The 18,218-nt window shown below is 35.8% G+C and overlaps 1 protein-coding gene across 14 annotated transcripts in view; it reads left to right on the forward strand.

The window, feature by feature from the left end:
- Positions 1-18,218, forward strand: part of Oatp74D (Organic anion transporting polypeptide 74D) — a 103,108-nt gene that overhangs the window by 65,672 nt on the left and 19,218 nt on the right. For 7 of the 14 annotated variants that reach the window (XM_046612837.2, XM_046612841.2, XM_046612834.2 and 4 more), the window contains 11 exons: positions 3,258-3,738; positions 4,756-5,090; positions 5,993-6,213; positions 6,469-6,609; positions 7,508-7,630; positions 11,088-11,252; positions 11,376-11,571; positions 11,703-11,880; positions 12,067-12,307; positions 12,616-12,744; positions 12,921-13,724. In XM_046612837.2, the coding sequence (XP_046468793.1) occupies positions 3,403-3,738; positions 4,756-5,090; positions 5,993-6,213; positions 6,469-6,609; positions 7,508-7,630; positions 11,088-11,252; positions 11,376-11,571; positions 11,703-11,880; positions 12,067-12,307; positions 12,616-12,744; positions 12,921-13,087 (2,232 nt within the window). In that variant the 5' untranslated portion in view covers positions 3,258-3,402 and the 3' untranslated portion in view covers positions 13,088-13,724. Of the gene's footprint in view, positions 1-3,257; positions 3,739-4,755; positions 5,091-5,992; positions 6,214-6,468; positions 6,610-7,507; positions 7,631-11,087; positions 11,253-11,375; positions 11,572-11,702; positions 11,881-12,066; positions 12,308-12,615; positions 12,745-12,920; positions 13,725-18,218 lie in introns of those variants that run through there. The other 7 variants (XR_006881695.2, XR_011176458.1, XR_011176459.1 and 4 more) reach the window with 1 other exon arrangement.

Below are 18,218 nucleotides of genomic sequence, written 5' to 3' on the forward strand. Positions count from 1 at the left end.
GAGGCGGGGGGGGGGGGGGGGGGGGGCGAGGGGAGGCAGACCGACCGTCTCCGAGTTCGGTCGACGAGGCGAGCGTTGCATCTGCAAACGGCGTAGCTAAAAGACGACTGGAAGCTTTCGCTGATGCCGTTGCTGCTGCTGCCGTCACTACTGATGCTGCTGCACAGCAAGCTATGCAGGTTATTTAAAGGACAATTTTATAGGCCGTGACTTGGAGCTATTTGCAGATTTAGTTGAAAATTACTACCAATGCTGTTCTCTACGATTATTCAGCCCTCTCTGACCGAACCATATTCGAGAGGAATAATAATAATTGCTTTCACATGTTGTGTGGGTGCGGTTGTATATGTTTTTTTTTGTTTATTTTTTTATTTTTTTTTTTTAACCAAGCAACGATGCAACGCAAGAGGTTCCTTTACCGTTTCTCTATATTCGGTTTAGTACCAGTCGCTCGTCGCAAGGTTTTTTATTTATTCATTCATTTATTTATTTATTTTTTTTTTTTTTTGGAGGGGGCAACTTGAAATTTTCAATATCATGCCGAAAACATTGAACTCTGCTCTGTTTATCAGAGTTTATTGCGTGACCTGGCAATCATGAAATAATCAGGGAATTTCTTTACACGTAAACAAAAGTTGTGAAAAGGTCAGGGATTATTTTTTTTTTGCAATAACCGGGAAATTTGGGTAATTTTTTTTTTTAAATCTTTTAACCTGCAAAATGACTTGTTAAATCAAAAATTCTCCGTCAGGTCCGTCGGACCAAGTGTCGGAAAACAATTGAGACGTATTTTTTCTTTTTATAGATATAGTTATACCGCAACGTGGACATTGTGACGTCGTGAAAATTCGACTGGCTATATCTTTGCTAACAAACGTTGAATCGAAAAAAGAAAAAATACGCGTCAAATACGACTCGGCTGAACGATACATTTCGGCAGCTACGAATGCGGCCGATTAATATGTTGTTACTCGATCACATTCCATTTCGTAATACTTCTACCGTAGCGATTGTCGTCGTTTAAAACGTATGATCGTTTATACCATTTACGAGTAGGAATTTTCTTCTCTGCACTACTAACTGGGTCACCCTTGCCCCACCGCGATGTTATTAGTTGTCGTTGCTACTGCAGTTACGTATGCGAACGACCCAGCAGCTGCATGAGCTAGCCTCCTCCTATCTTTGAACTATGGACTTTTACCGCGCACGTTTTTCGCCTTCGCCTTCGCTCTGCGGCGCTACTTGTACTCCTACTTGGCGATCACTTGACACACAATTTTGCAGAGTTGCAGGTTCGCTGTATCAGGCTGCGATATACCGGATATCAGGTGGACGCCATATTTATTCCCTTATGTTTTCATTCATTTTCGTAGGGTTGCATTATGTTATAAAATTCTCGCGAAAGTTACGAGGTCGGAAACTAATCTATAGGAAACTAGGCTGAGTGATCTGTTAGAAAAACTAGGATCTTCCTTCGGACGAAGGAGTTAAGAATTCGACAAAACGCGAGGTGAGTTGACTAGAATTTCCCGAAAAGTTGTTCGTCCGTTGAATTCGAGAATCAATGTTAATTAAAATCTCTCGGAAATCACATGAAACGGTTGGAATTTCTCAAAATCAATTCAAAATCGCTTGAAACTTCTTGAAATAGTTTACAGCAGCTTCGAATAATTTTCAAACTGCTTGAAACCGTTTGAAATCACACGAAACCGTTTGGAATCATTTGAAACCAATTTAAAATCTTTTGAGATTGATTTGAAACCAATTAAAACCACTGGGAATCAATTCAAAATCGTTTGAAACTGCTTGAAACAGTTTCAAACAGCTTTGATTAATTTTCAAACCGCTTGAAATCGTTTGAAATCCCCTTGAAACCATTCGGAATCGTTTTTAACTTCCTTGAAATCAGTTCGAAGTAGTTCGAGGTGGATTTAAAACCGTTCGAAACCATTCAAAACCGTTGTTCACGTTATCCGCAACAAATATCTGCGCGTAATTAGATTTTCTATAACCCCTGTCATATTTTCAATTACAATAATCGTTAATTTCTCCAGTCAAACCACCTTTCCACACGCATAACCACTTTCGAAGTTTCCTCTTCACGACGAAGTTGTTCTTCAGGGGAATAATATCTCACGGTTTGTTGTTTTCACACTTTTGGTGCTGACATCTTGATTTTGCGACTCAACAATATCAGATTCCCCCGATAAACAATCCAATCACTTACCAATCAATACAGAATCCAACTACGGGGATCGATTCCTATTAATTGATAGTATAAACTCATAGAATTGGGACGTTTGGTGCGGGGGAGGGGATCAGCGACGGTACACGAGGCAGGGTAACCAGCTGTTGCTATTGCTGTTGCTGCCGCTAACCAGGAGACGCTAGTAGGACAGTGAAAGGAGCGACCTAGACCAACTCTTTCAGACTGTTTCCAGAGAGACAGATGGACGTTCGCTGCCTGCGCTTTTTACTCTGCATACTTACACCACTTGGCTTACAGCTGATGGAATAACGACGATGACAATACGACCTGTTACACCGTTACGGAATTAGTTCCTGCCGATTTCTTTTACCATTTTTTTTTTTTTTTCTCTATCTCCCCTCCTTGATGCAAAAACGACTCCCCTAATGGTATATAGATGTAACGAAAACGCGGTAATACGAAAAATTGGAACGAACTGTCAGTAATGCTTTTGAATAAATTGACGTGCATGTATCGTGTACTGAAAATAGTATAAATCGATGACTGTTTTTTTTTCTTTTGCTGTTAATAGCAATTAAATTTATTCAAACTAATTTCGGTTTTTTCCCTTGCATTATACGTAATGTGAATGCGTAAAATTGCTATCTTTTCCAATTGCAGGCAGTCCTGTTCCATGATCTATCCGATCGATGCGTATGTATGTGATATAGAGTTTCGCTGCGTAGAAAACAGGAAAGTGGTCATTCTTACCCGTAGTAATGAAAGTGAACTGGTTTCCCATCGCGTCCTTTCTTACGGTTTATCTTCGCGACACAAACACAGAGATCCGGAAGAGTGATTCTTGTACTGGTGGATATTTGCAATTTTTTTTTTTATTCATCTTTGTTCAGTTCACTTCAATTGTTTTTCTCTTTATATTAAAATATTCAAACGCAATTTTACAACCTCTCTGGCATACGAGACCTGTAAAATGTTTTTATTGATTGTACGACCATGTGGCGGTTGATAAATTCTTAACATCTGCAATCTTTTTTTTTATCTTTTGCAGACTGAAGAGACGAGCCGGTTAGCGTGTGGACCCTTACCAAGGTCCGTAGTTGAGACAGGCGAAGAGAAGAGAAGGGGGAAGGAGAATAAGGAGAGGAACGAAAGAAGAAAAGAAAAGCAAAATTTTACAAAAGGGGATAACGAAAATGGCGGTCGGGGACGGGCAGATACTGGGGAACGAGGCGGTGGATTCGCTGACGATAATATCACCGAGTTCAAAACTGTTGAGTGGACCGGGTAACGGTGTTATATGCAACGCGATACCGAAGCACAACAACAACGGACTTATGCCGAATGGAAAACCGATCGAAATTGTTTCTAACGGCAAACCAGAGGCTGGTGATAAAAATTCAAATGGCACAAACACCGTAGAATTTTCTGACGAAGATGTCAGCTGCGGATGGGGAAGTCTCGTTACACCTAAGTGGATGCAGTGCTTCGCTTCGAAACAAGCATTCTTAGTCATCTTTTGTATCACCTGGGTAAGTGTAATGGCATCAATGTAACATCGGTGATAGTAAAAATTGGAGAAATTAAAACAAGTTTAGACCACGCTTTTTACTGTATTGAATTCACAGAAACTAGGGGTTAATTGCTGAGGTTTTAATATGTTGCATGATGCAATTTTCAAAAGTTTTGGGCTTGTTTTTTCTCTTACTGTACCCTTAGACGTAGACAAACACGTCTGTGTAATATGTTGACCAATTGTTTTTGTTACGTTCTGCTTTTAAACGCGACGAATTGTGTTTCAAAATTTCCAATCATTGGTTATGATTGTTGGAATGATATTGAAAATTAGGGTTTTGAAAGGGAATATGAAAATCGGGTACCCTTACGCAGGAAGGCGGTTATTGAATAGATGAAATATGTTGACATCTTAAGAAACCGGATAGCAAACACGCAACCTTAAAGCCGATCTTGTGTCATGAATCCTATTTCGTGTTGCCTGCATAATCAAAACGCAGGTTCATTGACATTTGTCAATATACTCAAAAAGTTGCTACATGTGACCTTTCAATCTCAACGCAATTGCGAAACAGAAAAAATTGTGAAATAATAGTGATTTAGAAAGTTCAGCAGCCTTTAACGAAAAAGTTATTCGGGTCAAACTTGAACCACATACGTATACGTATATAGAAGCTTCTGTGTTGAAAATTATACGAGGATAAGTTGGGTATATTTAGCATCCTGGAAGCATTGTACGGTCTGACTAAATATTATTTCATTACATTCGTTACGTTCTGTTCTTGGGCAAATTGATTTTTGATGGTATGAATTGTCAGTATAATATTTACGTAAACAATGATGTCGATTTCTCTTAAAAAATTCTAAATTGTTTCAACTAATCAACGAGCCGAACGAAAATACGATTTTGAACTTATGTTTACCAATTCATATTTAAATTGGTAAAAAGAGATGCGCAAGCGAAGTTTGAGGAAAAAATGTCGACCTTCGATTTTCTCAACTATCTAAAATCGGTGTAATTGTAAAATTTTCAGGTCCTCCAGGGTATGTATTACACCTACTTCGTATCTGTAATAACGACAATAGAGAAGTTGTTCCAAATACAGTCGAAAACTACGGGTATAATAATGTCGGCAACCGAGATCGGGCAAATCGGTTCGTCGCTTCTTCTGACCTATTACGGGGGTCAAGGTCACAGGCCTAAATGGATAGCGTGGGGGATGATCTTGTTCGCTGTAAGTTCCTTCTCCTGTTCCATGCCGCACTTCATATTCGGCGATAAACTCATGCGGCAAAATGAAATGCTTCACACGACCGGCCCCGTTCCACCAAACTTATGCAAGCTTGAGGAGCCATGGGATACAAACACGTGAGTAAAATACGGAAAGAACGTCATTCATACTTTTCCTCCTAGAATAACTGACGTAAATATACATGTATGTGTTATTGTTTTAAGCATATTTGATATTTTTTTTTTTTCTACGAGATGCAAAGTGGAAAAAGAGATACAAGTCATTAGATTTTTTTCTCGTAATCCCGGACAACATTTTTACAGCATGAGATCATTACGTTAACATTATCGGAGTAAAATACGAAAATGAGGCAAACTGGTACGATAATCTGTTTACATATAATATGCAAGAGAAGCAAAAATTGACGAATATGTTATGCAATTAACTGCAAGTCAAATCGTGAAGACGAGCGTCAACTTTATTAACAACGAACTTTTACCGTATGAATAATAATAATGTGGAATATTTTTTGGTATATATTTACATATAATACACAATGAAACGATTGATAAAAGTTTACCCATGTAGTAAGACAAACACGGAGACGGGTATAAAAGATATGCAGAAATGCTGCCCGGGATGCGCATTCTGAACAATTCTGACCTCGCTTGTATACATATTATGTCTGTGTATAAGGTACATTTAATACGTCGTTTAAGCATAACAGTTAATAATACACCCGTCTGACCATTATTTGACCGTCCTTTGACCGACCGTCTGGCTTCTAATTTTAATTAATATTTCCGACCCTCGCAGTTATAACTGTGGATGTTTTATACGTGCGCACGTATGGATATACCTCCACGTGTAACTGTCATCCAAGTTCTAATTGCCTTGTGATCTTTGATTTTCAACTTTTCTTCCGTCGCAAAGGATTCCGAATTTTAATTAAAAACTAGCGCAACGGCACCGCTTAGAAACATTGAAACAAAAAAAGTGATCATTTTATATTTATACTAAAATAATTACACGTTCGCAGGACGAGGGATACCACGCCTGTGTTGCGGAATCTGTCCTCAACTTACTGCAAGGAAGCTTTCTTAGAGGAACGGAGGATACAGAGCAAAATCACAACGATAGTTTTGGCTATATTCTTCGTCTCTTTACTCGGTGTTGGAATGGGCCAGACGGCCGTTTACACTCTTGGGATTCCTTATATTGACGACAACGTTGCTAGCAGAGAGAGTCCTCTCTATTTTGGTAATTTGACACCCCTTTTTGCTTCTTTAATTATTTGTATCCTTATTGTTCATCATTATTTTACCTCAAGATTGTCGAATATTGTCTGAAAATTGTTTCTCTTGTCATGCAGAAGATTTATATGTATTTGTAGTATGTAATTGTAATATACGTTTCAGTGTCAGCGAGTGTCTCTTGATTTGGAAATTTTTGTCGCGTGTCTTTTTTTACTAATTTTCAAAAGGTAAAATTTATGATTTTCTACTAAAATTCCAGCAATTACAATCGGCGTGAGAATACTCGGACCAGCTCTCGGTTTTATACTTGGATCGCTCTGCACAATGTTGTACGCAGATTTGTCCGTAACTCCGGAAATTACGCCTTCAGATCCTCGATGGGTGGGTGCCTGGTGGCTCGGTAAGTTTATTCCTCTTTTATTACGAGCTGCATTTAGCGTTTCAGCGAACAATTCCTCGCCTTCTTATATTCATTTAAGTATATAGTATATAATGCGAAAGCTTCGTAAAGTACTGCATGTATATATAGGTAAAAATACGAAAGTTTTCTCTGTTCTTAACTCCAAGTATTTGATTTTAATGGTACAGCGAAAGTTTCGCAAGTTTCCTAGTAATTTATCGACAGAGTTGTACAAAGTTACGGCTATTATTTGCTATATAAAAATGAGATTTTCCATTATACAAATTGAGTTTAGGTAACGTGTAAAATAATTTCTCTGGTAAAATATAACATTATCATTAGTTTAATTTACATGATCAAAAATATAAACGTAAAAACGGGAGATTTTAATGAGAGAAACGGGATGTTTTAGCAAGGTATTTTCTTGTTGAAGGCGAAAAAAAAAATTTTCTTGTCGAATCTATTCAAGGTTTCGTTGAATCACCCTGAAATTGTAGGTGTGTTAAAACGTTTAAATCTTCCGTGAGACTAAATAATATTTATTCACCTAGAGGAAATATCTTTCACCGATCCTTTGTTTCAACGTAGTTCCTTTCGGAAACATGTTCTTCTGAAACTATTTATTTTTAAATAATTACATTAGTATCTTGACTCCGATTAGCGCCGCCTACGTTTCAGTGAGCACTTTACCTAATTTTTATACCGTAAATAAAGGTAAAGACAAATATCAGATTAACCTAAGTGAATATGAAAGTTGAACTCGACCGATGTTATTTCTATTACATAAGAGATAGATTGAATTTATTTACGATTATGGTATTTGTTAAATAAAATTATCTAGATAATACGAAACACGTAATATCGACGATTAACGACGGCACGTTTTCATCCTCTACAGGTTTGGTACTCGTTTCGGCGATGCTACTGTTGGCCAGCGTCGCCATGTTCGCATTTCCTCGGCGTTTGCCATCTAGCAAAGCACCGCTTCGGCGCGATGATGCGAACAAGCCGAGTCTCAAAGGTGAGCGAACAAGTTCGCATTTTATAAGCTGATACTTTCGTTTTTATTTTACTGTACTTCTACGTGTTACGATGATTAAAAATGATTAAGCATAATTACGCATAACGGCTGCCGATGATAACGATTGTGGAAATGATTGTAAATAAGAAAGTGTCGCGGCTGGATTGTTTGTTGTTTTTTTTCTTTTTTTCCTGTTGTTTGTAATATCGTTATGAATTATATGCTTACTACTTTCTAGTTGGAACTGTGATACATATTTCATACTATTAAATATTGGTGAAAGGCTGTCGATACGTTCTATAAATATACTAGCGAACCTGAGGTGTCTAAAAATACACACCAATAAAGACTGCCCCCTAAAAATTTCTCGCGTATGTATTTACCGCAAAGTTTAACGCGAGGTAAAGTCAAGACAGTAATCACGTGTCTTTTCTTGCATGACTTGCACATCTTCCGTTGCTTCGCAATAAAATAACACAGAAACTTAAAATTTTTATTCGGAATGTGTGAAAAGTCTGTCTACACCTGATCATAATCGTGTGGATTTATCAAGCTTCTGTTAAATTTGCCGTTCAACAGACGTTTCAGAGTATTTACACGGAGACGTATGACACGTATAGAATCAACTTTAAAACGACATGCTAATTTTCAACACAACGATCTGAACGTACGGTAATGATTCGAAATTTACACAAGTTGTTTCCAATGCCGGGCGAACGAATCTGTTTAGAAATCGGGCTATTTTAAATGCGTTATATCATGACGGTAGTGTGAAAGATACTTATTACTACAATCAGATTTGAATCGGATATTTGTAAAAGCGCTTGCGGGGTTATCGATATAGAGCAAACTTCAGGAGAGACGAAGCTTTTAGAGTATTTTTAAGCGTGTGTCGCGAAAAAATCAAAAGAAAAAAAATAACTGGTTCATTAGGCAAATCACACTGCGGGTGTTACTTGTTTTTTGCGGCGAAATTGAACAGCTTATCACGCAGGTTCGATCAACAATTTGTATTTTCCATCTACCCGAAAATGTATAATTATTCAGACATACATCCTATGACGGTGAGTGTAAAAAAATAAATGAAAAAATTTCATGCTCGGACGATAATTTCCATATCTGCAACTTCAATGCCCAGAGTATTATCGATTCGTTATTGTTATTTTTATCACCTTCCATTTATTGTGCACACAGCTTTAATAATAATTAATCCATGCATGTAAAAAATTCCAAACGTACAAATGTATGCGTGCGTGTGTATGCATAAAATAGATAGCAAAAACTCAGTGATTTCGGGACTCTGATCGTTGTCTTATCGTCGTGACGCATTGCCTGACCACGAAATGGCATGCGTTTATACATAATAACATAATGAACGCGTATGGTATACATATACAGCCGTCTGTTAGGTGGGGCAAGTTCAGGGTCGTTTTCACGTACGTGTACCTCATGCACGTACACGCGCGCATTTATACATATATACACGGCGGACATTAACCGTGTATGAAAACACACGTATACAAGTTGTTGCTTGTGACTTGTGTGCATGTACGACTCGACTTGACTTGCGGCCGCGGCCGCGGCGAAACGACCGAGCGAGTAGGCATTAGCTGGGAATACTGTACGTACACTTGGGGACAATGAATCTGAGACTGCTAATTTTTTACACTAGACAGTTACGTTGGTAACACAGAGAAATCTACAGCGCCACAGTCAGCCGAGCGCGAAACTAACGCAATCTCAATAAACGTAACATAACCCATGACCGTCGAATCTAACCTTAAATTGATGTTCTGACAATCTGATAAGTCATTATACCCGCGGTATTCTGAGGATAGCTTCGACGGTCATGAGTTATGTTTTGTTTATTGAGATTGAGTTTGTTTCCGCTCGGCCGACTGTGGCGCTGTAGGTGTCTCTGTGTTGCCAACATAACTGTCTAGTGTAAAAAACTAACCGTCTCAGATTCATTGCCCCAAGTGTACATACGTATGTGCAAAAATACGCGTAGCATACGTATGTATAATAGAGGCTTGCAGCGAGCGAGTAAGCAGAGAGGCCAACTCTGAGGCTAACAATAAAGCAAATCTCTCAATAATTTGAGGGGCCTCCCCCCCCTACCGCACACCCACCATTCCACTGTTGCCGAATCTTGAGACGCGACCTGCATCCACAATTCACTGCTAATCACGATCCTGCAATTCGAATGTCTGCAACGACATCTCGCGGATTTTTAACAATATGCGTGGGCATTGAGATATTGGGAAAGAAAAACGGAATATGTCGCAAGATCCTACTGTGAATGATCCCGTAACGTAGATGTTATGTGGGCCGATCCGCCAACTTGCGGGTAGAATTTTTTTTCTTTTTTTTTGAAGCTCAACATTTTGATCTGACTGCAATTCGGATTTTTTATAGTGTACACTGAAATGTGGAAATACTTCAATTCTTTGGTTTTCACGCATTACTATTTGTAAGAAACAAGCTGATCAACTTTATCATGCTTTTCAAATTGAAACCTTGTCACGAATTTTTAGCACTTCTGGTCGTGGGGGAAAGAAATAACACCTGATACATTTTGTGTGCAAAAATGTCTGAATTATTCAAATATGAAATTCATTTCAATCTACATACTCAAAAAACTTACAAAATGAAATACTTTCTTGTGTTGATATTTCCAGTCCTGTATATGCAAAGCCCCAAAAAACTAATCATTTCAACTCTTTCATTTAAAAAGAATAAATTCAAAAAATTGTTTCGTATTTCAATTCAGTATAATATACGCGCATTTGAATTACAAACAATTGACATTGATACAGTACTGCAATAATTGTTTAATTTTTTTTTTTTTTCACTCTTTTCATACGAAATCTTTGACAAATAGAATTTTATTCGAAATACATATACGACAAATTTTCATGAATACAAATGATGATTACACATAATATATTTTCCGCTTTGAAAATGATTTAATTTTCTTTGTGATAAAAAAATAATGCCTCGCATTTAAATAGCTTGTATGTCTCATATGTATTTCTTTCCTTCTGTTACTATTCTTGTGTATATCTATAGTGTGAATGTATATTGTACTGGTACATTCTTCTGATCTCATATAACTCTGAACGGTAGTGCTTTTGTTAATAAGCTCCATATTGAGGTATGCTGGTATTATTATATACATGCGTGTAACGACGCGCGACACGAGTTACTGCAGGTCAATGAGCCTTAGTTTTTCTGGATTAAACTTGTTAACGAAATTAATCTTGCCAATTTTTTATTAACGATTAAACGGTCTTTTGAAGTCGGTGTTTATTGAAGTTGCTCGTAATACCTCACAACTGTAGTTGTCAATCCTCAACCGTCATTCATTCATTGTAACAACTTACAACGCATTAAACGTAATTTTTCATCATATTCGTAAAGTTTCTAATTTAATTTTAAATATCTTTTGTTTTAGATTTTCCAAAAGCCGTCAAAAGGTTACTCAAAAATGATATACTCATGTTTCGAACTGCGAGCAGCGTCCTGCACATCTTGCCTATCGCCGGCCTCTACACTTTTCTACCAAAGTATCTGGAGAGCCAATTCCGACTTCCAGCTCATCATGCTAACATGATTTCAGGTTGGCATGGAAAACAGTTATAAAAATTAGACTCATCCCGACTTTCGGGTGGTCTGAAATCGAAAATATGGCTAAGTAATGAACTGATTTGTTTAAAAGTAAACATAATACATTTTTAACCAGGAGTCGGAGGTATCCTTGTAATGGGCCTCGGTATAGTGCTCAGTGGGGTATTTATTCTGAAAATGAAACCCAATGCCAGGCTAGTCGCTGCCTGGATCGCCTTCACAGCTATCGTCTATGCCGTTGGCATGGGGATTTTGATGTTCATTGGATGTCCGATGGATGATTTTGCAGGGCTTGTGTTACATCCTGAACAGTCAGTATATCAGGTTATTTGTCAAATACGTGTGCAAGCAATTTTATAACGTGTTTGATTTTTTTTCTTGTCAAGCCAATATCACGACCTTAAAATATTGTAATCTTGACTATTACTTAACATGATTACAGGAAAGTTGAAGATAAGAACGTCTTCAGTATGTCTAGTTTTGCGCTGACGTGTGAAACAGATTGCGAATGTGATTACAACAAATTTAGTCCGATCTGTGGATCCGATGGTAAAACTTACTACTCGGCTTGTCACGCAGGCTGTTCCAACTACGTTGTTGAAAACGACAAGGTAGTTTCCGTAAGTACCAAGTTATTTATTTAAATTCATTAAAAAAACATATTTGTACAAATATGTCAATGTCGTAGCGTATTCTCACTTATGGTCTTTCTCTATTCTATCAAGATTTCATATTTATGGCTCAAATATCAATGTGTAATTGTTATTTTTCACTACTGACAAGAAATTTTTGCTATCACATTTTAGTATTCGGACTGTCAGTGTATTGATCAGAATTCTACACACTCCGATCCATTGGACACTGCAACAATTGGTTACTGCGATTTAGACTGCAACAACTTCTGGGTCTATATGATTCTATTCTCAGTCTTTGTTTTCATTCATTCTACGAGTGAAGTTGGCTCCATGCTACTGATACTCCGATGTGTCGACCCTAGGGACAAGGCCATGGCTTTGGGGCTGATACAATTTGCAATTGGCCTTTTCGGTGAGCGGAGGCAACGAAATTCTTCCTTCAATTTCCTTAGAAATAATTCTTCAATGCAGAGAAAGAAAAAGAATCATCTTGACCATTTCGTTGTGGGTGTTTTAGAAACAAAAGTTTGTAAAAGGAAATTGCGAATTGACGATTTTTCAACATGCGATTCCAAACAATATGTACAGAGTTCAACTGAACGGTTTCAAATGTATTGTCCTTGTATAAAGCTTTGAAAACGTTCAATAATAAGCATTCTCTTTTTTCCTTATTTGTTTCTGTTGTTTAATTGTATAAATCACTGTATATTATTTTTTTAGGTAACGTTCCTTGCCCCATAGTTTACGGTGCTGTTGTAGACTCGGCCTGTCTTGTGTGGGACGTTGCGTGCGGTGAACGCGGTGCCTGCTGGCTCTACGATTCTAACATATTCCGAATGTTTTATCATGGTAAGTTAAAAACGTAACAATAAAATATTCGTCGCTTTTGTTTCAGCATCAAACATTAGAGAAAGAATTTCACGCTTAGTTTTACAATGATATACACCGTATGTGGTAATACAATGTATGATAGATCTAACCAAAGGTAGGAAAGAAGCAACACCTATTTTTCATTCGTTATTCAGGTACTACGGGCGGTATTTTGCTCTGCGCATTCATTACTGACCTTGTGGTATGGTACAAAGCAGGTAGTATAAACTTTGCGGATGAGAACGAGGAAGGAACGGCGGAGGAAATGGTGAATTTGAAGAGGTCGGATCGACAACGGGCACCCGACAACGATTACCTGTAAACGGAAAAAAACGACAAAGAAAAATCCCTCCGGCGAGGCGATGGAAGACACAAGGCAGAGATTGCATTTCTTGTTACTTTTTTTTAATTACATATATATATATACATGAATCAAAGACAAAGGTGCTTATAAAATGGTATTGTACTCGTCGTACGATTCATTTTCTACGTGAGAACTTGTGTTTTTAAACGTTGGAACTGCACTTCGGGTAGTCGAGTGAATGACGGCCAACCGTTATTTTCATTTAAATGATATATTTGCATCAATCACGCCTATCGACGGTTACTACAACGACATTTTAACAACCTGTTATACGAGTCTCATTTGGTTTACTAAAAAGGAAAAAAAAAAAAAAAAAAAAATGAAAGGAAGAAACGTATCCAAACGATAGATCTTTATTCGAGTACATGATAATATTATATACGAGATCGCATGTGTATAGGTAATGTTGTGTACTACTATGATGCTCAGCGCGGAAAAAATGCCATATTTGTAAATAATTTTTAAACGCGTGCGTGGTGTTGACTGCCTACGACTGACGTGTTGTTTTCGAATGAAAATAGGAGATACTACAGGCGTAAAACAGAAGACTAAAAAAAAAAAAAATGCAACAAACTAATTATTGAACTCATGCAAAGGGGATATATATCTATACGCATATTACACATGAGAAGATATTTGGGAGTAATTATACCAATTACATCACACATTTACTTCACACGGGTACGAAAAAAAAAAGTAAAAACAAAACTGACTGACTGAAAGTGCAGAATCGAAGTATAAAAGTATGAGAGAGAGAAAGAGGAAATAGAGTAAGAGTGAGCGAAAGAGAGCGCGAGAATGTTATACACCTGTTCTAGGATTGATTTAATCTCAGTGGATATAGGTAGCTATAACAAATGCGTTTTGAGTATTGCTAAGAGGAATTTATATTTTGCTTGTTTAATTTTGTTTAATTTTTTTTTTCATGTCTTTTTCAATCATGTGTACCTAAGTTATTGCGACTTTCGTGCCTAATTGGGATTATGCTGGGTGCCGTATTTTTACATCGTAATATATATATATACGGTAAAAATGTGATACTGTGCATTTTACATTTGCAATTTTGTACAAAATGCATTGCTAACGACTGAGTGGTTTGACGCGCATGCGCTAAAATTTGAGAGCAAGAGCATCTGTTTTGTCAAGGTGACCAACATTTTTGACGTTACATGCGTCGCGGCAACGTGTCATCTGAATATATAAATATTGGTCACCCTGTTAAAACAACTGTTCTTGCTTTCTAATTTGCGCGCATGCGAATTAACCCATTTGGTCGTCAGCAATTCACTCTGTATATACATACAATATGTATACATGCATATATATATAATTATACAAATTTCAATTGTAATTAATTAATTGTTTGATGATTGAGCTGAGCTCTGTAGTTACAATTACGATAATTATTTTTACAAGTATTCTTACAGCACATCAGCTGGATTAGGATCACAAGGTTACCGTATCAAATATTATTGATCCATGCTCAGTTGAAGAGCATCATATTTTTATTTCTATTGCCGTATATTTGTCTACGGCATATAGGAAGTTTTAGATTGATTGACACGTTCTGCTGTGAAGAAAGAATCACATTAAATTTTATCACTTCTCTTCCCGATTATTTATATTATTTATGTTAATCGGGATGCAGTGTTTTAGTAGTTCAATTTTATATATTTAACAAAAAAAAATATATATATATACATATATACACACATAAATACATATACATATATATATATATATATTTTTATTTTATTACTTTTACGTATCGTATGTACATAGAAGAGATGAGAGTTTATTATATTGATTAAATTTATAACCATCCGAGGGGCGATATAGAAATAGGTGAGGGGAGGAAGAGAGGTCTAGAAGTTACGAATTCGTAAAAAAATTAAAATCAAAGAAAAGTCTTGACAAAAAAAGAAAAACAAAAAAAACAAAAACCAACAACTACATAAATACCTATGCAAACACAACCATACATACAAAAAATACACGAGATATTTTTTTAAACGAAATTTGATGAATATTAAACAAAAAATTGTATTAATAATATAGCATAAATATTACCGTGACGTTAGAAGCGGGAGAGAAATAATTTTGAGGAAGCACATGTATAATAAAAGAGAAAAAGAGAATTTAGAAATGAAAAAAAAAACGTATTTTAATATGGTGCACTTTACACACGCAAAATACGCATGACACACGTGTTCTACATGGTTTAACCTTCTTCGTAACTCATTTTGATGAAGACTCGGTGACAGAGTATCGTGCATATAAAATAAAAACTTACCAATATGTGATGAGTCAGGAATATACCTTAAAGCGCAATTTTACAGATTAATAATGTATTTAAAAAAAATTTCCTTTGGATGTATGGTCGCGAATTATTGAAAAATGTAAGGTATTTTATTACCGTATTGCTTCGAATGTAAGTCGATTCTAACTTAAAGTTTGCGTATGCTGAAGTAATACTCTTTTCTACGAAATATTCTGGGAATAGACCCTGTTAGGCAACACTACGAATTATTCTACGAGATTTTTTTCCCCTCTCCCGATTCATATTAAATACCAAAATTTGTATGTGATTCTGTCTTGAACTAAGAAAAATATGTTGCATTATTTGCTATCGACTTTACAGGAATATAATCAACGAAAAGGCTTACATAGAATACACAGCGATCGACTTACAAAAAATTATTTGAACATCTTGAAACCGTAATAAGAACAATTCTTTCACAATTTATTTTATTGGAACGAAAAAACTGACTGATGTTATTTTAAATTGCTAAATAATGTTAAACCATAAATATATCTCATTCACAATACACAATAATACAAGATATTCATTAGAAAAATCGTTATTACACTTTAATCGTCTTTTGAATAATATTTTTAATAGGATGAATTTTCAGAATTGAGTGTAGCGGTACGATTAGCGTGATTATATCGATACGAACATACTTTATTATACGCGTTACGAAGAAACGGTAACGAAGAATGGACAAAAAATGGAGAATTTTCTAAATAAAGTCATGCATAAATACATACATACATACGAACACACGTGCATGTATACTTGCAATATTAAATCAATAACACGTTGTTTAGCATGCATCTATGACAGACATAGCATGCTTGGACGTCGAATACATACACACATACAGAGGAAGTATATCGAACTAGACAAAAGTTCGACCCTAACAATTTTCGAATTTCCTTGCTAATTTTTTTAGTCCCTTCCTTACGACAAATTATATACTAGATATTCTTTCAGATGTTTTTTTATTACAAAGTCTTTGGAGAACCGAAATTTTCAATTTAGACATTTTCCGCAATCAACGATATTTTTAATTGACTATAACTTCTGAATGCCAAATCGGATTATCAAATTTGGAAAACTCGAGTTGTCCTAAGGAATGTGATAACATATCAGCAACGAAATCGAATGGGATGAGAGTCGGAAGTTTGTCAAGTTGGTTTAGAAAGCCTGTATATATATATGTATATAATGAAAAAAGTTTATAATTATATGTATAACGTTTTGAAAATTATTAGAGGAAAGAAGCAGGAAAGAAGGCGAAATAAATATTTTTTTTACTGCCGCGACGCATATTTTAATCTGGCACTAATCATCATTTGACATCCATACATGCATCTACATATATACATAGATATATACCTATATAGGTATAGCGGGTTAATGTAACATTCATTAATAGACGTAATTAACTATATCTATATAATATAATACAAAAGACTTGATGACGACCATGAAATAAAGTCAAGATTAACATCATTCATTATGAAACTGATATGATAATATTATTAACAATAATAGTAACAATAATCTTCCTCAGAAATCATATTTTTATATCTAACCATTACCGTAACTGTATAATATATTATACATGATACAATATAATATGTATATGATATTAAGGTACGCACTGTCATACTTACATATTTCATTTTATCTCAAATCACGCATCACTATATTGACGAACAAAGGTAAAACACAAACATACACACACGCACGCATATAGAATAACGTAGGATAACGTTACAAAATTACACCTAAATATGAATAGTAACAATATAATGTGTAAGATGTAATCAGTACAGATCCGCGTTTTTGGAGCGGCGCTATTTTGGCTGTTGATTACTTAATATATTGTGAATTGTGTTGTTCCAATTACTCTTTTTTTTATTCCTCCACTGTCAATCAATTTCCCACACTGAGTAATTGCCAATATATTTATATTTCGCCGTGTAAAACGAGTGCGAAAGCAGCCTGATCAACGAACAAATACCATCTATGAAAATCTTCTCATTGTCAGGTTCACTCACTTGCGGAGTTACGTATACAATTTTTCCATTTAATAATGATGTTTTGTTTTCTTCAAATTTTCATGCCCTTTTTTTTCCTTTTTTTTTCTTCTTTTTTTGTAATTCTATTAATTCAATTGTGATCACGTTTATAGCGTTTACTGTTACATTACTATATATATATATATATATATACATACGCATACACATACATACATACATACATACATACATACATACATACATACATCCTAGTAAACACAAATGCCGTTATAATATTATATATACCATTACAATGATTACGATGCTAGAATAATTAACAATATCTTATTGCTGCTCAGGTAGTGAATAATATGGATATAGTCGAAAAGAAATATGGGATATTGAAAAAGCGAAGGAAAACGAATGAATTTAATAATTGAGGAAGCAGGACTTTAGGAGCGTAATAAATAGTAGTGAGTATGCAGAAAAGTATATTACGTACAGTAATGATCCCGATTATCGTCGATAGATTAAGAGTTAGTAGTACAGCCCATAACGATTTTTGAACTCTGTCATTATCTCATCATCAAAGCTGCAAACACGTGTATTTATTCAAATTTTGAAATCGGTATATCGTGATATTATGAAACAAATTGGCCTGTTTTTAATTTAGAGACAAAGTTGAAAAAATGCGAAAACGTGGTTTTTCTGACAAACGAACGCATGTACATATAATTATATGTAATGTAATTATACAATGATGAAATTATCACATTAT

This window comes from Neodiprion pinetum, chromosome 2 (genome assembly GCF_021155775.2).
Source record: "Neodiprion pinetum isolate iyNeoPine1 chromosome 2, iyNeoPine1.2, whole genome shotgun sequence".
Lineage (NCBI taxonomy): Eukaryota > Metazoa > Arthropoda > Insecta > Hymenoptera > Diprionidae > Neodiprion > Neodiprion pinetum.